General features: G+C 38.6%; 1 protein-coding gene across 1 annotated transcript in view; it reads right to left on the bottom strand.

The window, feature by feature from the left end:
* TPO (thyroid peroxidase) overlaps positions 1-26405 on the bottom strand; it is a 46440-nt gene that overhangs the window by 3354 nt on the left and 16681 nt on the right. The window contains exons 5-12 of the mRNA XM_040598478.1: positions 25650-25779; positions 22825-23031; positions 15970-16485; positions 8694-8952; positions 8008-8178; positions 6253-6490; positions 842-1050; positions 155-325 (exon numbers count right to left, since the gene is read on the bottom strand). Coding sequence (XP_040454412.1) covers positions 155-325; positions 842-1050; positions 6253-6490; positions 8008-8178; positions 8694-8952; positions 15970-16485; positions 22825-23031; positions 25650-25779 — 1901 coding nt within the window. The remainder of the gene's footprint in view (positions 1-154; positions 326-841; positions 1051-6252; positions 6491-8007; positions 8179-8693; positions 8953-15969; positions 16486-22824; positions 23032-25649; positions 25780-26405) is intronic.

Genomic DNA, 26405 nt, shown 5'->3' with positions numbered 1-26405 from the left:
TCTGGAGCAATGAGAGTTTCACGTTGCCATGTTATTGTACCTATAAACCCAGAAGGTTGACTACAAGAGAACATATGAGGGAGTTCACTTCTGATTACTGTGCTGGACTTTAGCTTCTAGAAAATTCAGAAACAACAACAACAAAAAAAGATACCTATACAAATAGGAGCCTCAAAGTTCCATCCTTTACTTGTGCAGGTTAATTTCTCTTCTCCTTGTAATTGGAATCCGTATTGACACAAGTAAATCACTGTAGATTTTCCAAATTCTGAACAGTAAACAAAATCACCATTTTCCACACTCTTTGGTGTTCCACATATTTCCTCTACAAATAAAAAGACTGTATTACAAGCTTTTAAAAACTTAAGAACTTACCTTCACAAATGGACATTATTCTCCCTTACTGCCATATATTAACTTCAGTGAAATTACTCACGTTTTAAGGTGACCAAGAATTTAATTGTTCATTTTTGGACAAGATTTTGTATGGAATACCTCCAGATTGAATAATACTTGTAAAATTAGTGTTATCTTCTAACATTATGTTCTGCAGAGGACTTAATTAATATTTTCTAAGAATTCCTGCCTCAATTGCCATAAAGTCTGGATATCTCATAAACTTTTTATGTTACCAAAGCGAAGTTAGCAAACGCTACCTTTTTTTTTACAGAGGAAGTTGAGAAAAAAAGAGAGAAAGACCTAGATAGCATGTGTAAGTGGTGGAAATACTGAAGTTCTGCATCAGACCAATAACCCAAGACCTGTCAGAACCAAGGTCAATCCTCTAACTGCTGATTGCTCTCCCCTCCCATCAGAAAAAGACTGGTAACTACCAGATTACCTTCCTGATAAAATTCTTTCCAAGCCTCTAAATTCATCCCAGGTATATTGTCACAATGCTTAAAATCCTGTGGAAACTTTCCAAGTCGAAAGGCATCTGCTGGTACTTCTGAAATCCCTGTGTTATCACAAATTACGCGGGACAATGAGTGTTTTTTTAGTTCGTGTTTTTGAGCTTCTGTGAAAACGTTATCATCTTCCCACCAAAATCTGGAAAGAGTGATAGAAACATTTGGGAAAGATCAAATTTGAAGCGCTGATTACTCTTACTTTCACAGTACCCTATGTAAAAAAACAAAACTAAGAATTACAGAAAAATGTAGGCGGATACAACAATACTAAAAGTAAACACCATGATCTGCAGACTTACATACCCAACTTGAAAGCCCCAAAAAGGCTGTGTGAGTCTGATGTACTAGTCAACTCAGATGATGTGTTAAAGTCAGCTGGTTAAAACTATTCATTATTCACAATTGCAGAATTGCTTTTCATTGATGATACAGGGCCACAAAAAAAGTTAACAATCCTGAGAGGAAAACTTGGAACTAATATGTTTGAACTAGGTGCTTAATCCTATGCACACCAGTATTCACTGTGCACTCATAGACTGTTTTAAGTATAAATTACAGAGTTAAATCTGTAGCCATACCATAGCCATAGCCAGATCAGGAGTAGCCATAATAGATTTCCCCATACCATAGATTTTTTAGTTCTGCTTGTCATTACTGAATGGTTGCTATGAAAACGGGTATTGTTGAATGCTCCTCTGTTTAATATGGACTTCTTAATTTGCTAAGAAAGCTTTTGATATGCAGATTAATTATAGCAGGAAATTGTAAGACTAATTATGCTTTTGACCATAAAAAAAAGGTAAGATAAGAGGACTGGCTGGAACAGACAGGAGCTGCTTCTTCCAATTTGTCAGATCAGGAGTATGGTGCCTGAACAGAAGAACTAGCTGGTGCTATAAAAGTGTATCTGTTAAATGAAATTTGTTATACATAATATATATGTATGCATACACACATACATATGTGTTCAAAGATTAAAAGAAAGGGAAAGAAAATGCTGGAGAAAAAAAGATAAGGTAAATATATTGTACATAAAGACATGTCATGAAAGGCAAAAATATTTCTGGAGAGTTTGATAGCACATTTGCATTTGTGCATTAAACAGTGTTAAGCACTGCTAAACTGCTAAGACAGCTCCCTATGGTGCTCAGGCCAATGAGGATTTTTCCAAATGCTAGGAGGGATTTGTGGGAACATATCCTAAGACTATTAGCAGTAAAGTATGGATGTGATCACACTTACAAATTGACCTCAGTTTTAACACTTAGGTGTCCATAGTACTGAAGGAACAAGGCTGAGGTTTTGAGAAAAGTCTGTGGAATTTGTGTTTAAACTTTTCTGACTGGAAGGGAACAGCAACGTTGGCTGCAGACCCTGTGCAAACCTGGCATATGTGCAGCATCTTAGGGTTTTTGTGAGCTGCCTGCAACAGTACCATGCAAATGAGATGTCTGATAGTCCAGTGTGCATTCTTGGGACCAGGAGGGCTGCTAGGTGCCCCAGGGAGGGGGTTTTCAGGGCAAATTAGACCCTGCTGCCAACAGGAGTGTACCAGTTAAGTAAGGTAAGTGCATGTGAAATTTTGGAAAATGGGCTTTATTTGTAAACAGATAGTTACCTACAGCAGGACAATTTGGGGAGAATTCTGTCCTGTTTTGCCTATACTGGAGGAAGAAGCAATCCACAGGACCAGGGACAGAGTGAATGTTTCACACCTCAGCAGCACTGTGATAAGAAATTTAGGAGAGATGGAGGGACTGGAGAGAGAAAAAAAGAAAGATGCCTTCCTCTTACCCCTCACCTGCATACTGTTCCCAAACTTCTCAGAGCATCCTGAATCCTCAATGACCATTCCCAGGCCCTTTCCCATAATCAAACCCATCAAAGGTTTTGCTCCACTCATGCCTCCTACACCTATAATTTCCCTTTTCACATACATTAAAACCTATTCCACTTTCATCACAAAATTCAGTTTTATCTACACTGCTGAAAAGGCTTCAGCAGAAAATTAGTTGTTAATCTATCCAGCAGAGAGGTATTTACTCTAACAAAGGTTGCTCTAATTGATCTGTCTCAGGTGACCAAAATTTTACAGGTGAATTTTACAGTGTTAGAGTAAAAAAAAAAAAGAAAGAAAAAAGGAAAATAAAAAGGCGCAAGCCCCCCCTATGTAAAGAATGACTAAGTCAGCTTCAGTATTTTTCCCAACTATTACAAATTCTGATATCACAAAAAGATTCAGAGTAGGAAGAGACAGAAAGTCAAGGCTGATGGAACAGAAACAATTTGTTTCAGGTGATTAGGCTGAGGTTAAGACAGTGCTTCAGTTAAGTACATTGAAAAAAAGAAATCCCTTCATGCTTTGTCAGATGACTGACAAAAGATTTTAAGACTACGAGCCTTAAAAGGGCTAAGCCCACTTCTCAAGCCTGTCAAGGTCCCTCTGGATAGCATCCCTTCCCTCCAGCATGTCAACTGCACCACACAGCTTGGTATTGTCAGCAAACATGCTGAGGGTGTACTCGATCCCAGTGTCCATGTTGCTGACACAAATGTTGAAGAGCACTGGTCCCAGTACAGACCCCTGAAGAATACTACTTGTCAGTAGTCTCCACTTGGACATCGAGCTGTTGACTGCAACTCTTTGAGTGTGACCATCCAGACAATTCCTTAACCACTGAGTGGCCTATCAAATACATCTCTCCAGTTTAGAGACAATGATGTTGTGCTGGACAGTGTCAAATGCTTTGCACTCCAGGTAGATGAGGTCTGAGGCTCTTCCCTTACCCACTAACTCTGTAACCCCATCACAAAAGGCCACCAAATTGGTCAGGCATGATTTGCCCTTAGTGAAGCCTGTAGAGGAATGAAGCTGGGTTAATTAACATTGATAATATACAACTGTGGGTTGGCTTCAGGGTTGGCGGGTTGGCTGATATAGATAAGGTGCAGCTATGGCTGGTTCTGGTAAGGGGTTGAAGAGAGAGCAGCCAAGGAAGAGAGGAAGAAGCAAGAGAAGAGAGAACACATGCTTTGGATGAGGTGAGGAGAAGGTAGCAGAGGGACTGTATGAAGAATATGCTGGTATGTGATGGTAAAAGACCTTGTTGCAGCTTGATAGTTTTTGTGCTGTGACAGGAAGCCCTGTTGTCTGTCACCAATCACCTCCTTATTTTCCATGTGCCTTAGTATAGTTTCCAGGAGGATCTGCTCCATGATCCTGCCCGGCACAGAGATGAGGTTGATCAGCCTGTAGTTCCCCAGGTCTTCCTTTTTATCCCTTGTTAAAAATGGGGGTTATGTTTCCTCTTTTCCACTCAATGGGAACTTCACCAGAGTGCCGGGACTTCTCAAACATGATGGACAGTGGCTTAGCCATTTCATCCACCAGTTTCCTCATGACCTGTGGATGCATCTCCTCAGGTCCCACGGACTTGTTCACCTTCAGGCGTTCTTCATTCTCCCAGTCCCTGCCTTTGCCTTCTGCAACTTGGGCGGTGTGGCTGGAGCACTTGTTGGTGAAGACAGGTGAAAAAGTCATTGAGCACCTCAGTCTTTTCCATGTTCCAGGTGAACATGTGTCTCCCTCCTTCTGTAGAGGGCCCACATTTTCCTTAGTTTTTATATTATCATCGATGTACCTATAGAATCTTTTCTTGTTGCCCTTGATTTCTCTAGCCAGAATTAATTCTATCAGGGCTGCAGTTTTCCTAACTTGATGCCTGGCTGCTTGGACAATTTCTCCTTATTTCTCCCAGGGTATCTGTCCTTTCTCCCACCCTCTACAGGCTTCTTTTTTGTGTTTGAGTTTGTTCAGAAGCTCCTTGTTCATCCATGCAGGCCTTCTGGTGTTTTTGTAGTGTTAGCAGTGCAGATGGAAATTACACCCAACACTTTCTTTGACAAGGCACTGCAATGAATGTTAGACTTTTCCATTTACTTACTGTGTGACAGCTATAACACATTGTTACATACCTAACATTCCTTTAGATAGTTCCTTTAGTATTAATGACAGAATACTGTTTCACATTTAAGTCAGCTGGCACAAAATTTGTGGCAGAAACTCCTGGAATTCTTTCATTACTAGATCTCTCTTCTTCTCAATTTAGAGTTAACAAATTATGCTTAAGTTTGTTTAATAATAGTAGTATTATAAGACACTGAATAATAAGTAGTATTGTGAGGCACTGATGCATGGAAACAAGGCTGCAAGGACCTCAATAGATTTTCCTTCCCCAGAAAGGGTCAAGTATGCCTGTACAATTCAGAGGAGTTTCAACCACATTTTTAACACAGCTGAATGGAATGTTTGTTGTCTATACAGTTTATGCTAATAAGATACCACCTTTATGATTAGCATTCCTTTTTCCTGTGAGCTAATTAATTAACATTTTTTAAAGTTCAGATTTAAATTCTACCTCAGATGCTTATTTACATAATGGTTTCTTTCCACAACAGTGACTTATGAGAGGATCTTAAAGGTGAGCGTAAGGACCAGATGTACTTAAAACACCACTGCTAGCATGGTGTGAGCAGTTTAAAATTAGTCTTCTCATGAGATTTGAAGTTACTGCCACAAATACATGATGAAAATAAGAAAAAGGTTGGGTTTATAACTACTTCAGCAGCTGAAGCAAGATATAAACTGCATCTTGCATCCCTTTGTGACCTGAAGCTGCATTTCTGCTGCCTTGCTGGTGTGGAGGGTTCTACTGGTGACAGCTGTGCAGGGTTGGGTGATGGGACATCCTGCGCTGTGTCCAATGAAGCAATTCTGGGAGCAGTCTGCAGTTCCAGTTCATCTAAGACCAGGTACATGTTTTTTTTTATCGGCTCTAGGAAGCCTAAATTATAGTCCTTTGCCTATCCCTTCTGACTTTGCTGTGGTTGCCATGGAAAATGGTGAGGTTCTTCCAGTTCCTGAGCTCAGTCCAGCCCTCAGGGATGGGATAGCTAAAGCCTGCACAGTACTACATCCATCCACACAGAGGTTAGCTGCCCCTGTCACAATTAACTGCTGGTGGCACCTTGCATTTCCACCAGGAGTACAAAGTTGGACATCTCAGTACCATAGAAACAATACCCATGACATCTGGAATTCATGCTATATACAGACCAAAAAAGAATAAGAAAAAGCTCACCCAACAAAACTAAAAGAGGTAAGATAGAAACATGGAAGTGGCAGGGAAAATTATTCAACTTAAATTATGTTTAAAACATATTTAAGAGCTATTTTCTTTTATGTCCTGGGAAGTATCCTCACATATCTCTAAAATATCCATTGCTGCTTTTTTTTTTTTTTTTTTTTACTCAAATGTTTTGACAGCATGAATAAACTCACCGGTCACCATCCCTTAGTGCTTTCATTTGCTTTCCAATTATACATGCAAACAGAGGACCAGTTCTAGCATCTGGAAGAAAGTCTTCTACCAGGCCACCAAGCCAAACATCAATATTGTTAGGATTATGGTACAGTTCCATTATTTTTTCAGTGATGTTATGGTTGGTGATTACTGTATTCAGCTCAGTGTGAGTTTCCAGTTTTGGTAAGCCACAGAATTCCCGCCAGTCATTATAACCTGTATATATTATGTTAAAAGAAAGATTAGACTTGACTGGAAAGCATAATATATGAAATTAATAAATTTAAAAGCACTACATTCTGACAACATTAATCATAGCCATAGACAGTTATATCTCAGAATAGGCTTATTGGTTAAACTGATCAGGGAAATGATGTCAGGATCTGAAAATACGAGCTATGCAACTGCACATGATTTTCATGAAGGAAAACAAAAGTTTAAAATAATTCTCCCATATTTAACCAATGAAAACATGATAATAGATAATAGTAGCATTCACTGTCTTGAGATTTCCAGACTAGGAACACAAGATTTAGGTGAAGAGTGGGCAAGAAGTAACCTGAATGAAGTCAGTAACTGAAGCACTTTACTAAGGAAAGTATCCTAGGGCACATGTCTAGCTCTCTGGAAAATAGATTTCTTTTACATCATTGGATTTAAACTCTCCTGCTCCCAAAAATCTTTAATTTCTGGTCTGGGAGATCAAACCTCCATTTCCACTCTTGGGTAGCTGAGAGCTTTGAAGTCCAGGACAGAGTCAGGCTTCATTTCTGTTGTTCAGAGCCAAGACTTGAGCATTCCTGGCTGCGGAGTCATGCAGGAGAAATGGAGAGAGTTGTCACCCAGAGACATAACGCTATGTGACAGTCAGTCGGGCCTGCCTCCATGAGTGAGGACACGGGGCTCAGAGTGCAGAAGGGCAGCCATGGTTGTTGCTAAGTCATGCAGACAAGTGGTCTGTTCAGGCAGGGGGTCAGGGCACAGTTTTAGAAACTAAAAATAAAGAGGCCCTGTCTGCTATGCTGAGGATTGCTTCCCCTGGTCTCAGAAGCTGTGGCATGTTTGGGAGAGGTATTTACACAGAACTGGGAACCTACTGTATTTTTTAACAGCTGATGCTATCAAATTGAACTAAGCTCAAGCAGTCTTCCCCTAAGCTGGTGTACCCATGGCCCCATGGGCTAATGCGCCTTGACTGGTAGTTCAGTCTCACCCTAGGCTGACTAGAGTAAGAGATCTAGTGCAACAAGCAAGCACAAACATGTACGGTTTCTCAAAATTAGGTGTACACCTAATTAAGCCATCTACACCACTTCTGGAGACCTCTCAACACCTCCTACGGTCAGTAGAGCTGATGAGGGTGTCTAAGTTGACCTGATCCACAGGCTGGGGGCAGCCTGCCGGTGGCAAGTAGCTGCTGCAGGCAGAAACTCCACTCCTCTGAAGCTGGTTCCAGCAAGAATGAGCCTCAGGTACCTACACTGAGCACACCCAGATCCACTCGCTACTACTGTCCTTTTAGATGCCAGACTTCACGGACTATTTCAGTTTCAAGTTCTGTGGAACATTTTGTTTCCATCAAAGTTAGAACTATTAGCAGTTTACATTTTAAAAGACTTAAGTTACTTTTCTGATCACCAAAGCTATTAATTAACAGTTTACAATTACAGTCCAAATATAAAAGGTTATTGTTAGTTACCAGTTGGAAGAAAATTCAAGGAAAATCAATAGACCTGGGAGTCCGTGATCACGGCCACGCTGTAAATTTAATGATGCTAAATCAAGTGAACCGTTATTGGACAACACAAACAGTTTTTCTGTTAACTCCTCATTCAGCAGTTGATCTTGCACCTGCAGTTTTGCTGAATGTGCTAGAAGACCCCTTAGTAAAGGATCCAAGCCTCCTTTAAACACAAAAATAATATGTTACAGCATATATAAAACCATTATAACTTTCTTCACAATGTGAATGCATGTATGCTTCTACGTTTTTTAAATGTTGACCACATAGGTTTTCTACATTCAAATGCATGCAAAAATCCCCTTCAGGTTAAAATAGAATAATAGTGCTATGAAAAGGCTCCACCTTCTTCTTTAGGTGTAAGAAAATATGTAACCTGATAACACATTCATCCACAAAAAAAAAAAAAAAAAAAAGAAATATCTTCATCATCATTCAACACTCATCAGTCTACTCCCAATCTGCCAGAGTGGTTTAATCTAGAGAGTAGCTTTTGTCAGACTCGGACAACTATTTAATTCATAATAATTTTCTAGTTCATGTTAGCGTTCTGGAACTTGTTCAACAACTTAAATCAGCGATGCAATCAAATAAATGTTCCTATTCCTAATTCAAAATAAGTAAGTGCAAAAAAAGTTGCAATATTCCAGAAAAAAGCCAGTTTAAGTAAAACCATACCTTCTTTAATGAGCCTCCAAGGACTAAAGAAAGCTTCATGCAAATGGAGATTTGGGAGTTCTGGATCATATAAATACTGTGCATTCAATCGCCTTACTATTGGTTGGATTGTTGCATGACCAAAACGAAAAGCAGCTGTTGAAAATACATTAGAAACTGTAGGATTGATTGTGGGATCATAACCTGTATAAAGGCCAATATACAGTTTAAAAGCATCTGGACCAATGATTTTGGGAATGTAATCTCTTAAAGTAATAATCTGAAAGAAAAGAAAAGAAAAAGAAACATTTATCATTCTGTGTTTTTGTAGACAAATAGTAATGATTCCCAGGTGCTAAAATGCCTTTTTCTTCACTCATCCATGCCCAAGCTTTTGGCATGACTAAAAGCTGTATTAGCCAGTAAAAAATATTGGACTTATTTTTGCAGTAAGGAGACAAATGGCTACAGAGAATCAGTGGCACAGCTCAGTGCAGTGCAACAGTCAGGCCCCTGTTAGCTCCTACCATAAATGCTAGACCAAAGCCTCCTGAGCAGAGATTACCAGTATTGCTCACTTACAATCCATGGATTAATCCAGCTCATGGGAGGTGTGCTAAGATTTAAAGCCTTGATTGTGATGGTGTAAATTATAATGCCCTTAAAAATGGCAATGAAAGCATGAATTACTATAGAATCTTTCAAGAATGGCTGTTGATATGAAGGAATTCTATTTTCAGACATATATTTGTGACACAAATTCTCTTTACTAAATATTTGACATGACCAGGCTTTAAAATACTGCTGCCCACAATCCCCTGGTAGACATTTTATGCTAAACTCAAGCCAATTTATAGACTCCTAAAAAACACACTTCAAAAATGAAAATGCTGATAAATAGCTTCTGTCAAATGCTTTTATAATGTAATAGCATTACAGCTGCACGAAAAAAGCGTATGAGTAATCATGACCAAAAAAAAGGGGGAAAATAAATAAAATGAAAGTGCATTATAGATTAAAGATGCTGAACTCAATATAGTATAATGGGATGAATACAAAGCATAATGAACTCAGTAAAATACCTTATAGATTCAATATTTTGTGCAATAAAATATACAGACAAATGTACCGTGAGCTTGATATAGTGCATATTGAAAAGCCAGTTGGCATAAAATGACCTTATGAAAAACCTGTCTTTATTTTAGGCACAGCACAGGGACAAAGGAACCTCTCCAGAATTTGCTCACTTTTCTCAAAAGGGAGAGGTAACAACCTCTTTGTGTTTTCAGGTTAGGTCACGCAGTGAATGAAATATTTGAAAGACAACAGGTTAGATTTTTTTTTACAGCTCTTTAAATTTTTAAAATTTTTTTAATATAGCATATGAGGAAAATGAAATAATTGTTAGAAATTAACACTGACACTGTCATTGTGACGTTAACCTTTTGCTACATTCACAAAGGTTTTGCAAGGCAACAGTTCTTTCTAATTTTAGATTCAGAGGTAGTTTTTACAAGCAAAGACTTTAAATAGGACTAGGTTCGCCATGGACACAAACATCCTGATATGGCCATAATTTTTTGGCTCATTGTAAACGAAATCCCAAGCTAAGCTGCTCAAAAAGGCCAAATTCCCTGAAGGAGCAGACAATTCAGATTTTTCATTTGCTACAGAGGCAAGTTCTTAATTTCTTGGTGGGGGAAGAGGAATTGCAGTTTCAAGACATGAAAATTAAAAGACTAAGGGTATAGAGGGGCCTTATGCCTGCCTTGAGCTAGGAGAGGCATCTGTGTGATGGAAACTTCCAATGGCTAAATAAGGTTCCATCACGTAGAGGTGTTTTTTAAACAATACTGACTAAGGTGATACTGCCAGAAAGAATCTGGAGTCTGACAAAGAATGACATCTAAAGCAGCATCCTGTATTTGCATGGTCTCTGAATGTATCTTGCCTGAATTTCTCTGTGTGAAGTCAAGGAGAAGCTTGATTCAAGTTCTCGTAACTGACACATACATGTGTTCTAAAGAAGGTGAAAACAGTTGAGAAACATCAACATTCAACATTATTTTTGTTAAAATTCTTTTGCATGCACTCCTTTTCATATTTGACATAGATAAGCACAATATTTTATTTCAATAAAGTGTTCCTTCAACAACTGAGATTCTCCTATGGAAACAAAGGAACGTGCTTGTCCACAAATATGTCAGTAAACTCAGAGCCACAAAGGGGCTATATGGAAAGGAATCACAAACAAGTACAATGAACTGCTATACCATTTACTACTTACTTTGAGTCTATTTATGAATAATAAGTTAACTTTCAGGTGTTTGCAGCAGCAAAAGGGACTTATGAGGATGTAAAGAGCCTGAACCTGGAAGGTACGGGGTGGTCTCAACTCCTTGTGACATTTATGAGATCAGTGGTAATTCAAGCTCCTCTTAGGATACATTCAGCACCTCACAGCATTGACTCCAAGCTCTATAGAAGCCTCATGAAGAAATTAGTTTTAATCAATAATGTCAATATTCCTACTGCCTCATGTCATGGCAGTCATTGTTTCAACAGTATAATTCATGAAAAATTATGACAAATGGGCACTGTCTTTTAAACAGAAGCTCATATGCTCAATGTTTAAATGACTTTAGTGGTCTCTATCACCGAATAGTAACAAAGCAGTTAAGAGTGTTTAGATGTTATTCATTTAGTCATATCAGAGAAAATAACATTGATTTCCTAGCAATTAAATCAATTGCTCAGTATCTAGACAGAGAATCTGATGAATAACAAGACTGTCAGAAAAGGCTTTGTACAGTTTTTACATCATATCGGGAATCACACATGTGTTGTTTGTAGAAAAGTAACTGAATCCTGACCTGAAAACACAATAATACTCCAAGTTAAACAGGCTGTTAGCATGAAAGGCATCCCTCTTATCCAGAAGGCAGAATTACAACAGGGGTTCCCAACTGTCCTTACGAACTTAGCGAGCATCCTGGCGAGGTTTGCCTCCAGACTGGGCCATGTCCAGCAAATGTCAGCCATATGTGAGGTATTTCGAAACAGGTCACATAATTTCAGATTATTTTTGAGAAATTTTTGTTCATGTTAAAATCTATTTCAAATTAGGTGCAAAAGATACAGGAATTCATATCACTTCTCATAAGGTTCAGCAGACTTTCCTTGCCAAAACCTCTCCAGTATTTTCCAAAGTAGTTGTGACTGGGGCACAATGGATGGAAAAGGAAAATGAAGAAAAAGGCTGGAAGGGAGAGTATAAAAATGTGTGAGCTGTCATAAGTAAGGCCAAGAGTGCAACTTGCCTTTGGCACTGGCAAAGGAATAGTATCTCACTGAGTTAGTGAAGAGGCAACTAAATGAAGCTCCTGTACTTGGGAGAGATTTCAGAAATAATAGAGAACAACCAAACATCTTTAATTCATTAAAGTGCTATGCACAGTTGGTTTGAAGTTCTCACTGCAAATATTAAAGGATTTACAGCTGATGTAGAACTCCTAAATTTTTATGTAAAGGGTGATGGTATGTGAGTTCAATTTTTAATTAAAAATGAACACATCATTATGGTTCTGTTAATAGTCTGAACTATGCTCTTTATAAACATGAGTTATGACACTGTGCAACACATACTTTTTAATAATACCTATTATCTATTTCTTCTTTATAATTTCATAGTTTAAACTCTGAGAGGAGTTATCTAATCATCTAATTTCACAAACAAGTTTCATCCAAGTTGGCCATGTTGAACCAAATAACTGTAGTTAATGTATGTCAGCCTCAGAAGAAATCCACTTTCAACCCATGCCTTGGATCATGGCAGAGAGGTAGGGATGCAAGATGTTCAGAGAAGATATGAAAGGAAGTGGAAAAAACCCTATATACATGCTGAAAACTAAAGGCGGTTGTCAGCTACAATTGGGATCAACTGGTGGTATCACCATGAATTCAAAGATGATTCTCTGATACTGTAATAAATCAAAGAGCATTTGATTCAGATTGATCTGCAAAACTCCCGCTTCACTCTGACTAGTGCCACATCACCCAGCTTTCACAACTTAAATGGCACATCAGGGGAAACAGTCTCTGGAAGACACATCACGTGTGCGTGCAATTTCATTCTGCAAACCATGTATGTACAAAACAGTAATATGAAGATTGCAACAGTTTCATAATTGAGCATTTTTTCCTGTTTTGTCTACACTATTTATTTAAAATTTTAGCTATTTTCTTTTGAATACCTTAAAAGGAGGAATTCCAATTTTCTTTATCCTGTTTTCTCATGTCAAAACAGTAATAAGCAAAAAAAAAAAAAAAAAAAAAAAAAGGCAAAAATAAAGTAATAAGCAAAACAAGCAGAGTTTCATTTCAGTTGATGTCTTTTTGCACAAAATACTAAGTAAATCAGGGCATGTATTTTTATCACTGATTACTGTAGTGTTAATACTTTATTGTTAAGCATGTGACATTCCCATAAAATACAAGGGGAGAGGTAACCACTGTCATGGCTTATATAAACTACTATTCATCAGTGAAACATGTCTACATTATAACCAAAAAAATCTGGGTTGTCCAGGATATCAACAGGCAATTGCTATGTTGGATAACTTTGTCAAGTTTCTATTCTTGAATGCTTGTCACTAGAGATATTTATGGTGCCAAAAAAGCATCCAGGAGGAGAACTATGCTCTAGAGGTATATTTTTTTCATTCTCCTTATTCTAGAAAGAGGGGAAGGCTTTTTGTTCAATTCCCTACAATTATACACCCACAGGCAAAAATTATGCAAGAAAGTATTAATTCCAAAAAGAGAGAATTTTAGAAATGTGTAGCAACTGAAACAAAATTTTATAGTGGAAATCGCAAGGTAACTTCAACTAGAGCCGTCATTAATGTGCTGGTTAGCATACCACATTAATAGAGAGACTCCAATTATCTCTCTTGAATTAATGTCTCTAAACCAGCTAGATATAACTCAAACGCATTTCTAATGAGCCATAAGTAAATCTCATTAGTCTGTGATACTGGCAGAGATAATGAGTATCCCAGATTCATGCAGTGTATTGCCTTGCACAAAGTGTTTTCTTTCAGGCCCCAGCATTAGAGATGTAAATCAGAAGTGTATGAACACACAGAGGCCTAATTTTGGATTTGCACTTTTCTTCTAACAAATATTAACAACCTTTCTGACTTGTCAATGTCATCATTTTAATGCAAACAGCACATTTACAGCAGAGGAGCCGATACAGTTAATGTAAACAAAATATATAAATAAAAAAAAAAAAAAAAAAAGAAGCCAGACTTTGCAAAAGGACTTACTGAATACAGTTAAATAAAGTACGTTACTTTTCTGAAGTTATCTGGCTTTAAGTGCAAATAACAACAGGCCAGAGAACACAGGTGGTCTCTTAAAGGAAATTTTATGCATATTCTGCTGACTAAAATTGTGGCAGAAGAAAGAAAAAATGTTCTATCAGAATAGTGAAATTTTCCTCCCTCCTCCCCCAATTTAACTTCAAAAAAAGTCGTCTCTTGGCACTAAAAAAATCTGCTTGTAAGAATCTGAAAGCATAGGAAAGTCCCCTAGCCTTCACTTTCTTCTGGTCCTTGATATTGCTTATCCAGTATTATGGATTATAATGGACAGACTGAATAGCCGTGTCTCAGGTTGTCTGACTAAAGGTGAATCTCCACATATGCAAGTGCCTTTGTGAAGCTTCAAAGAGCAATGTCCGCTAGAGCAACGTGAGTAACCAAAGCATTGAAAAGGGGCTCACAGGATCCTCCATTCCCCAAGGCCACCAGAGAGAGTGGCCAGACCCCAAGCCCAGGCGTGAAACCTGCCAAGAGCTAATGAAAGGAACTGTCTCCCTGACATCACACAAGCTAAAGGGGTGATTGCCTGCAGGGGTAGGAGCCATGGGGTGCAGGGAGGGGGTGATCTGAGGGGACTGTATAGGAACTTCATTCATGAGAATGTGCGAAACACTACAGGGTACTCAGGGAAAGGACTGAAGGTGGGAAAAAGGAGAGCTCAAGGTGGACTGGGGACAAATGAGCATGGGAAAACAGAGGGAAAAGGGGATAAAAGGGGTTGTTTGAGTGTGAAGAGTTCTCACTCAGCCCTGTGCTTGATCTCTGAAGTTTAAGCTATATTCTTCTGAAATCCTATTTCCAGTTACCCCTTTATGGATGTACTCTCTATTCTGAGTGTGTGTGTGTCATCACTAGTGAGTTTCCAGCCAGATCAGAGAAGATGAGCAGCATAAGAAATGTGAGGACCTGTAAAGAGAGTGAGTGGGATCCTGAGCCTCGGGCTTGTGGAGTCAGACCAGCTCTGGTGCCAGCCCCTGCGCAAGGCTGTCCAGAAGAGCTCCACATTGCCTGTGCATGTACCTCACTAATGGGCTTCCATCTGAGCAGCCACCGAGAACACGGGCCAGGCTATGTGTGCCATTCGTGTTCATGTGAGTGCCAGCAAAGCTGCTGCTTTTGGTGTGTGGTGGTTGGTTTGGACTGGGGGGTGTGTGTGTGTCTGCGTGTGTGTGTGTGTCTGCGTGTGTGTGTGTCTGGGTGTCCCCACACTGAATACCAGAACTGTGAGGAAAAAAGTAGTTAAGGCCTGCATAGCTATTATAGGAGGAAAAGGGAAAAGAAGAAGAAAAAAAAAAGAAAGAGAAAGGAAAATGCAGACTAGAAACAGATTTTCGTGTTCTCAGTCTAATATAAATATTCTTACAGACTCCTTCCCCCACTCCCTGACCCCACCCCACCCTTCCCATATTTATTTTTCTTGCCATCACCTGTCAAGAATAGCCTTGAATTTTATGCATTAAATCTTCATTGAGAACTTCATAGGCATTTTTACACCAGGAAGTTAATTTATATTATACCTACAAGAAAGTATTTTGAACACTATGTAAATATAGAGACTAATTGTTTCCTTTACCAAAAAAAAATCTACAAAGAAATGCATCTGAAAAGGCCTCTGCAATAGACTAAAAATACACTGGAGAAGCCCATGGAAAGATGTACCAGAGTAGAAACTGCCATGAAAATCAAGAGCACTGAAGGGTCTGGACAAAATACAGACCAGGACATTGCATTCAGAAAAGTGGAAAATGGAACAAACTTCAAACATGCCAAATTTGAAGTGCAGAAATAGGTGGCAAAGAAAAGATAACATGATCTTAAAAGCTACTCAGAGAAGCATAATTGAAGTTTTGTGATCACTTCTGTTCTAAGATATTCACTGCAATGTGTAGATAAGCAAATAAGAAGCCAACCTGATGCAGAGCACCAACAATCTTTCGTGCTTCTTGGTAGACTGTCTCAGCGCTCCAGTGGCTGTTGATGCTTTTGAGGGCTCTGGCCAGACGATTGTGCTCTCTCAGCCACAGCGTGTGCATAGCTGCCAGAGACGTGACCTCGCTGGATCGGCTGTCCCCAGCCATAAAGCATTCAATCCTTTCACCTTCGCTTGTGTTCAAGTCTTGTGCACAAGGTGATGGGATCTGGTCTGTAAAAGGCAGGTATTCCCGATGGTTATCGTAATATTTAATATTTACTCTAAGAAGGCCTTCTTTGCTTGTTAAATTCCTCAGTTTGTTTTCAACTGCAGGGGTACTGCCATAGACGGTAGAAGCATCAAGGAAAGAAGTCAAGCCGTTGATTTGTTGTCTTGAATTTAGTGCTGTTAGATTTCCAAAAAGAATATCATGATCACCAGTGATGCACGCAGGAGATGAGCGGTAGAAGGGCAGGCAGTCCAACCCTGTAGATAATCTATCATTGGTGGTCACCTGCATTAAAAAATATATGGGTATTTTCTGAAGTGAAGATAACAGTTGTGGATGTTGAATTAAGGCTTGTGTAAATATTTCCATCCTCTGTCTCCATTTTCAGTTGTTCATATCTCAGCTACTGGAGAGACCTAACCTAAACCTGTAGAGATTGTTTTCCTTCAGATTTAAGCAAAGAGGTGATTCAACAATTGTTAAGCAAAACCAGAAATAAACCCCAAAACCTTTACTCTGTCATAAAAGCACGCTACAGATGTTAACTCTTTTTTTCACAGACCTACACCTAAATTAGCCTGGCTTCACAATCAAAATTTATCGTGAAATGTATCACAGTGAAGGCATGAACATCTGGTCAAATTATGTTCTACTGGAAACCAAATTAAATGGCAGGTTACACGTATATATAAAAATGCAATGAAGAGTTTCAATGTCTGCAGCAGTATGCTGTAAAAACTTTGTTTCAATACTTAACTCTAATCCAGTTTCCTAACTAAAAAAAGGCATATTGTAATTATTCACTCTGCTTTCTGCCAGCCCCCCACAATACTTCCCCCAGATCACTGTACAGCAAGTGTCTTACAAGTATGAAGTTCTGACTATCTTTATAAAAAGCAAAGGCTTCTCACAACCTTTGCCAAATGAAAGACTTCCCAGTCCTTGATCAGTTTCACTTGCACACAGCTGAGAGACCAAGGTCAAATACTAACCCAGCATGTGTGTGCTAGTCAGCAAGGATATAGGCTGAACCAGCCTGGCGTTTGGTCAGCTATTCCAAACATAGGTAATGGGCATGAGAGAGGGAATCATGTGGGAATCATCAAATGAGATCCTGGGATTACAGGTAAGAGTATTAGGAGAGAATAAAGCCCAAACCAGACAGGTAGAACGTTTCTCACAGGAGAGCACTGAGAATAATTCCGGAATAACTTTGGATGTGGGGAGGGCAGCAGACTTGTTGAAGGAGGAAAAAAAGGAAGAGGAAGAAAGGTTTTATTTGCCTTTTAGGATATCCAAGGGAAAAGCTCAGACCATCAAGTCTATTCCAAAGAATGGAGTTCATCACTAAAACAAAAACTGTCTTCTTTAAAAATTATTAAAATCTCTCTGTGTTGTCTAATGCACATTTGGCTTTATGAGCATTCTTTTTCTGAAAAGCACATTATTTCTGAATTTGAACAGTACTGCATTGTGCACCAACAATGAGACATAACAGTCTGTCAGTTCAAAGAGTTTAAAAAAGATTGACCTCAACTAGAAATGTTATAACAATCATGGAGTATGAGTTTGAGGGAATATAAATCTAGGGTGTTCTTATCAATTGACCAACATGAAGTAGCTACAGATAACACACACTAAAGCTGCTGAAATATCCTGGAAAAAAATAATCTTCAAACATCTCTCTAAGAGAAAATAAATGTTTTGTGTAGACACCTGAGCTAACTCTTATTTGTGTTCTATCTGTTTGCCTTACATGTTTCAGAAGTCTGGCAGAAGACAGGGAACACTGCATATATTATACAAAATGATGAAATTTCTTCATTCGTCTATTAATATAGGATCAGTCTGTGAAGACAGAATAGTCATTAAGTCGGGGTTGAAAGAAACAAGGCAACTTCGGAATGGAATTCAAGAGCATCCTAAAAAAAATCGTTACCTCATTTATTATACCAAGTAAAATATTCTTACTTCTGATACCTAATGACAATAGGGATGGATACCAATGAAGCGTTTAGGTTAAGAAAGGGTATAATTTGTTTTTCAAGTTTAGTTTGGTAAAGAAATTCTACCAATATTTCTTCACTGCCTAAGTTTTAGCAAGTCAGAGTAGGTTATTTTTGAAGGAAATATGTAATTTCTTTTTCTTTTTCTTTGTTTCACTGATTTCTGAAATCAGTAATTTCTCTGTCTGGTGTTTTCTCTTTAGTATTTGTCTCTATTATTAAGTGTTTTGCTATTTGTGTGGCTTCTTTTTCCCTTTAGCTGATAATGTAAGCAGGAAGCTCATCTCATGCTACAAATACCTGCACTTGACAGCCACAGCACTGTATGTGTTTGAGTGCCTCCTGCTTCTAGTTATCAGGAAAACCTGGAATAATTCAGGTATCACTGGGAAAAAAAAAATAATATATATGAGACACCATTAGGTTGTTAAACAGCAAGGCTTACAACAAAACATATCAACAGTGAATGAAGTTCATACAGAATAATCTTTAGTTAACTGTCTCTGCAATTTCAATTCAAACCATTCTGTGCCCCTGTGGAGAAAAACAGCCATAATGAGCATTAAGGAACTGGTGGAACTGCATAATGCAGTCCTTTCCCTTTTCATGGGATAAGTAGTGTGCAGCCAGCAGCTGAATATGCAAATGAGAGGTTCCTTACACTATTCAAATGACAAAAAATAATCTGAGAAGAAAAAAAAAAAGACTCTTTTCTGCTGAAAGGCGTACAGAATCATATTTTTTTTCCAAAACTAATGAATAATATTTATATTATTTTTTTCTCTGCCTTCCATAATTCTAGAGGGAAAAAACTCAGAATAAAATCCTGTCTGGCCACAGTAGTTTTCCCAGTATATCTGCACATTGATTTGAACTGTTATTATATATGCACAGTCAAACCTGTTTATGGTGAAATTCTTTTATGTGTAGGAAAATGAAAGGCACTGATTGTTTCAGTGTACCACGATGTCTAAACTGCTACTTCAGCTAAAGAGAAATCTTTCTTATTGTGAAGCCCTTCTGTGGGAAATGACCTTGTAAAAGGATTTTTGCTGTAGACTTAAAAGAAAACCTAACTTATGGTCTACGAAAGTTTGCCAATATGGAGAACATGAATGCTTATTTGTGGACATGAATCTCAGAGGAGAGTCAATGACTCCATCTGACAGTGAGATGCGGCCTCTGAAGCACAGAAGAAAAAGGCAGGGGCTCACTTTTCTGGTTGTTGGGAGCACACTGACTGATCCATTTGTAGTTGAGACAGTAGCCTGTCATGTTACATGTCACCTTTTGCAAATCACCTCACTTTTCTCCAGCTCTGTTTCTTTGCCAACTTTTTTGTACCTGAACTAACCGTCTGAAAGCTTTTCAGGATTGTATCTTACTATGTGTATGCACCGTGCCTAATTATTGTCAGCAATGTAGTTAATACTGAATAAAGTCAGTAGTTCTATGAAAGTCTTTCTAATGCCTCATTATGTCTCATCTCTAACCTGAAATAATCATCTGAGGAATGACAGGTTATCTCTGCAACCCTGTTTCATGTGTCAGGTCGCTGTAAAAGAAGTATAAACTAAAGCTGGTGATTTTTAGTTGGGTCTTTTTTTTTCACATTATTTGATTCTGAAAAGATACAGAAAAAGAATGTTCAGGCTCTACAGGCTTAATGTGAGAATCACTGGGTGAAATTCTATAGCCTTGATGATGAAAATGTCCAGAAAAGAAAATTGTAACAGTTTCTGCTAACCTATGAATCATTGACCTACACTTGTGATTAATATTAATGCGCTACTGCAGTTTTCAATCCTTCATTGAATTGCACTGACTCAGAACATTTTCCAGACAGCTTCTTTAATCTGCACAGCCAGAAGCTTCCTCTCCCTGGTGAAACCCCCAGAGAGGCCATGTGTCTGTAAGTGCAGCTGTCCTTTACCGTGGGTGGATTCTCCCTTGGGTGCCGCTGTTCTAGGAACACAGCAAGAGTGGAAACTGCAGCCTCTCTGTTTACCTTGTTGGATAATATGCTATTGATTTCACTGTCTTTGGAAACCAGCCACAGTTTCTTCATATACAAAATGAACATATAAAACTAACTGTGGCAGTTTTCCAAATATTTAATAGGTGAATAGCTTTAATTAAGATTTCAGGAAGAAGATCAGTTGTAGGGGGTAATAGCTTTTTGTCCCAGTGTTCAAGAAATAGTTCCTCTGGTCACACTAATAACTACAACTCCCAACTCCCCCCTCTTTTTTTTTTTTTTTTTTTTTTTTAAATACAGTGTCTATTCTTTGCCTTTGACAAAACCAGTCACAAAATACTAGATATATAATACAAACAACCAACCATCTTCATATCTGTCCCTCTAAGCTGTGAACAACAGAATAATAACAAAATGGAGCTGAAAAATTCATGGGACTGTGATCACATCATGAATCCACAAGCCGGGAAACTTACCTAATACTTACAGAGTTGTGTCTGAATATCTTTTTAAGTCCCCCAGCCTCGGCCATTCTGAGTATCAGGCACTAACTCCCAAAGGTGGCCATGGGTATGACTTGATCCCATTCCCCTGCTAGGCTACATTCAGTGCTAGATTTAGTACACGTACACATAACTTGCCTTCAAGAGCATTCCTTTGTGATGAATATTTTCACAGCTCCAGGGTGGGATTTTGAAATATGTCGCTTGTTTAGAGCACTGAAAGATGCACTTGTAGGTCTATGCCATGGTAATCTGTGCAGCTTCATTCTCTTTGCACTGTAATGCTGCCACCACATGAATAATAGTCTTGGAGTCCTTTTTTGAAGATCCTTTAAATTACCTCTATTTTAAGCAGACGGGATTTCCGGGCTTGAACTAGGAAGGGTTCAGTTAGACCTCTATGGTCTCTGTGATCCACATTTGATTCAAATTATGGGCAACAGTATGAGTCTCTTCTCAATTTAAAAATCTATTTAGTAATAAAAAATGTGGGGGTTTTGCACTTAAGATCAATACTAATTGTGCTGTCATAAACACAAACCATGAACTTTTGAAAACGTTTTGGTTTATATCTACAGCAAACTACTTTTTTAAAATGGGAGTCAATACATAGCTACATTGTCTCATATGGCGGAGACACACTCCACGTCCTTCATCACATCATATGAAGCACTGCTCGTTAGGGACTGGACTTCCACCCTGATGTCTCCTTTGGGAGGTAAGGCTTTGAGAATGGGAACATTTCTACGGCTATTCCTCAACAGCATAAACAGAATAAACAATTTCTTACCCCAGATGGAAATTTGAGGCACAGTAAACTAGGCATTTTTGTCAGAACTACAGAAGGCTCATCGTAACTGGGGTTGTTGGGGCTAAACCAAGTTAGTCAGTCGCCCAGTGTCCCGAGAGTATGATTCTTTATGAAATATGTGCTATTTCTGAGTACTCTCAAGCTATGCTTGCAAACTTTCAAACCCCCGTATCTCCAAATATGAGAGAGACTAGATTTACTTGCCTGTGGTAAAATTGCAGGCAGTCATTAATTTTGTTTAGTCTTCCCTGTGTTGCAGATTCTCTCATCAAATGGAAGATGAGCCATCTTTCAGCACAGGACCTGATACAGTCCCATTTACAGTCAGCCAAATATTTTCCTTTCTGTTTAATGGAACTGTGATGAGGCAAAATGCAAAAGGACGCTATGTCATAGATATCAAATATGGTTTGTAAAGGGGAAAAGAGTATTTCTACTCAGATGGAACTTACTCCCTACATTGGCTTCAGTGCATAGTGAAGGTGGCCAGTAATCAAGCTCCAACCTTAAGGAAAGTAATTTAGGTTGCTCTGCATAGAGATGGGGGCATCAGTCCAAGGGCAGTAATGACCATGGGGCTCCCCTGAAGCATGAGATGGACAGACTGTGCTTTGAGAAACAAAAAATTGGTATGACTTCGCTACTTAAGTTTTTGAGCAAAATAATGACTATACTTCTAAATTAATCAGTCAAGAATACAGCATCCTATATTTATACCAATTTATGCTTCTTTCTGCCCTCTAACAAGCTTTGAATCTGTGTTTTGCACCTACTCAAAGCAAAGAGGTGATGCAAGTTTCAGCAAATCCCTGAAGATCATTTTATACATACATTGAAAAGATAGCTCTCTTCAAAAGTTTGCATTAGCTGCTGGAAATATCTTTGCTTTCACTGAGTAGAGTTAAGATCCTTTCACTTTATCTGACTGGCAGTTTAAAAACAGAATTATTTATGACTACTTCCCTATTTTCCCCAATGGAACTCAAAACCTTGAAGCATAAGAACAATAACAAGGGACACACACACACACACACTAGTAAGGTTTCTCTGCAACTAAAATCTGAAAGGAAGAAAAATTTGGTATTTATACTAAGTACCTTAGCTGTAGTTTTGTTATCTTTACAAAATAATTTCAATATCTACAGGTTTCATGTAATAGTTGCATTAGTTTTCAATTTTTCTATCACTGTCTGCTCTGGTATTTCTGGATTATCTGTCAATTTGCTTTATAATTATTTCAGTATAGGTGTATCACTGATGTGTTTTACTTTACTCACCTATTTAGAACCTGGAATTTCTCTTGAAGAAGTTAATTTAGAATCTTACCTTTATTGGAAAACATGGATTTTGTTTTTCACATGTCATCTGGCACTCCATTCCATTTAGGAAGGTTGTTTTGCTTGTGCTCTGTGGTGTAAATGCAATGTCATGGTCTATGTACTGTCCCCACACCGTAATAATATCAGAATACAGGTTGTCTTCAGTAACAGCCTCATTAGATGCTTGAATAATTTTTCTTGTCACTTCACGAACCTGGGAAAAGAGCTAATTTACCTTCAGTGCCAAGTAGTATTTACTTATCACAAAATGATAGAACACTAAAAAGTAAGTGGAACAGCAATAAAGCTCCCCCCTCCCCAACACAAGTTGTACAGTACTTGTAATGGTTTGTCTAAAAAAAAAAAACCCAATCTCTGACAGACTCTTATTTCTCTTCAGGAGCTGAGATACTGGTGCCACAAGCAGATTCAAAGATGTTTCAGCTGAGTTTTTCTATACATTTGCCAAATGAACAGTGTACCTTTGATCTGTTCCTTTCCAGAGCATTTTGAAAACCACACATTTCTTTTAGACTGTCTAAAAGTTTTCTTTATATTTATGGTGTTTTATGCTCTTTTAACAGATGGATTCTGTTTGCTGTACAACCTCAAATCACTGTGGATACACCGAGGCTCTGGGCTGCTCCATACATAAACAGAACAGCTTACGTGGCCCAGGAGACATGAGTTGCAAACACATGGTAGCTGAAAACTCTGTCTCACTTTCTAAGGCAGGTAGAAGCCCAGACATATTTCTGAGGCACTTTGGTGAAAGCTGCATAGAGATACAGATGCTCTGATGGGGAACGCATGGAGATATCTATGCTACATGTCCGGCCTATACTAATAACCAAGCAAAATCATCAAACTCAGCAGTCAGTGATTATTAGGTTATTGTTATTATTCAGATTCCTCGCTCATGCTGCAAAATATTCCCTCACATACAGCAGCTGCCTTAGAAGTCAAGCAATTGAAAGGGCAGCATATTAAATAAAGTCACAGTCTGTAATAAATATAAGGGCTATATAATGAATGTATAAGGGAAATGCAGTTAAACAGAACTGGTAAGGACAAGAGGCAACACAGGACTTTTTAGGAGCAACGGGCTTTATATTGAAATAGTCAAGACCACAGATACATAGAGTTCATCATGAATCCAAGCCTTGCTATAATATTTTAATAGCTTTGGTGACCATAAAGCACAAAATTTTTCTTGCAGTTGGCAAGATTTTCTTATCACTGTTAACTTGCACACCTACACTGTGTTTTAATGTTACTTTATAGTAACCCTCACACTTATCTCTCACCTTCACAGTATTTGCATGCTGCTTTTTAAAGGAAATAGTTGGAAAACGAAAAGTATAAAAAAAAAGATAATTATGTAAATGAGGAAAAACATCTATGGAACTAGTTTTATCCTATCTTACTTCAAAATAAAGCAGAGGACCTTTCTGATGGTTAGATATGACCAGCTTTGGTGCAGTTACGGAGTTTTGTTTTATGTTTTGTTTGTGTTTTACTTCACAAGCATGTACTCTAATAAATCCAGAAAAAGGCATTTTGTACCATCTACTGGAAATTTACCTGTGTAAATGTCAGGTTTTCATCTTTAAGCACTAAATTTTGCAGCTTACTAAGATGAGTTGCAGGTGACATTAACACAAAATTCTCTTCCTCATCCTTAATCAAACATACAGTGGTTAAAATAACAAGACTTTGAGTCCATTAAAAGTCAGGTTTCAAAGCAATGATGACAAACCAGAAATAGTAAATCCAGCCCAAATCATTGCACACTGCACTAGGGAATTTTTCACCCAGTCCTCTATGCAAATATTTTTTCTTCAAACTTCCCTCTATAGCAGCTCTGCTATTTTTTAACTATATGAGCTGCTAAAATCCATAAATATGGCAATGCTTTCTTAGCTGAGTAACCTGGGCTAGCTAAAAAATGAAGTTATGATTTGACAGTAATACTTGTTCTGTTAAGGTATGCTAACCTAGGAGAAATGGTATACGTGCGTACACACATACGCATGCTAGCATGACCATGTGCTTTATATTTATTTAGTTAACACCCAACCCTGTTTTACCCCTTCTCCTTCCCTGAACAAAGGCACCATTGTTGAAACAAAGAATCATAAAACCACTGGAAAGTCTAGGCTGGAAGGAAACTCTGGAGACCACACGATCTAGCTTTCTATCGAGGGCAGGGGTCAGGTTATTCAGAGCCCATCAAGTCAGCTCTTGGGTATTTCCCATGAAGGATATTCCAGCAGTTGTCTAGGCAGCCTATTCCAACATGTAATTGCTCTCACAACAAATTCTTTTTCCTTGTATCAAACCAAAATTTCCCCTGGAGCAACTTATGACCGTTGCCTCTTGCCATGTCAGCATGCATCATTGTGAAGACCTCTCTCTTCTCTCTAACAGCCTTTTCGGCATGAGGGGGCTTGATTAGATTCACCCTGCGCCACGCTTCCTTAGGCGGAGCAGTCACCACCAGCAGTCTGCTGAGTGCCCTGCATCTGGAACAAGCCAGGCCAGGCACACAGCTGGCTTATGCCCTGCCTGCACTCCACCATGGTCCCTTTTGGCAAAGCTGCCCCCCAGGGTGGTCAGTGTCCCCCTGCACTGCTCCATAGGCTTACCCCAGCCCAGGTGCAGGGCACCTCTCACTATCTGGCTGGCTTAACTTGTGCTTTAAGAAAGTTAGTAGCTTCTTAACTGAGCTCAAGAGATTGCTATTTACTGATGCAAATGGAAGTCTGTGGTGGCAGGTACGGTTATAGCCAAATGTAAATGTTTCAAGAGATCTCGCAGCACACTTCTAACCAAGGGTAGCTGGACTCCATTGTATCTGATGCTGGGATCCCATCCTCGAGGCTGGCTGAATCCATCTTCATAGGCTGCTGGAAGCCACCTAGCCAAGGCAGTGTTGGATGCTCCCCATCTAGGATGTTCCCTGGGAAAAGAAAAAAAAAAGAAAAACCAAAAGAACAATAACAGCAAACCCCCAAAATTCTTGCACCTTAGAATATCTTATAAATATATTTTTTATATATTTTATAATATACTTACAATACCTTTATCTTCTGAAAAATAATCTAAACATAAAATAATACAAAATAATCATCAGTCACAGAGAAATATGCCACTGCAATAAAACATTCATGTAACAGTCCTTGAAAAGGCATCCAATACTGGTTTTCATGTATGCCAACATCAGTTTGACTTGAAAGGAAAATAAAGAAGGACTAAATTACTAATGAAATGTTACTATCTTAATTACGTGTATAATGTAAGTTGGTTACCTTTTGACATCTTTGAAATACTTGCCCCGACAGTGTTTTCCTGATAGTGACCTCATTCCCCATAAGGTCAGGCATACACTTAACTGCCTTTGCTGGCATCTTTTAAAAGATGTTTGCTTAGAGCAATAGCTAGAAAATCAAGATTTAAAGAAAACAGAAAGAAGTCCTAGAATAAAGGTGAAGAAAGCTTAAAAGGGAAATGGATACTACTCCTACAGAAGTAATCATTTAGCAAGATCCAAAGAGAAAGGACTGAGGGAAGGGGAATGATGGCCGT

This window comes from Falco naumanni, chromosome 6, assembly GCF_017639655.2.
Source record: "Falco naumanni isolate bFalNau1 chromosome 6, bFalNau1.pat, whole genome shotgun sequence".
Classification (NCBI taxonomy): domain Eukaryota; kingdom Metazoa; phylum Chordata; class Aves; order Falconiformes; family Falconidae; genus Falco; species Falco naumanni.
Note: the sequence above shows the minus strand (reverse complement) of the source record. Positions and strands in the feature narration are given on the sequence as shown.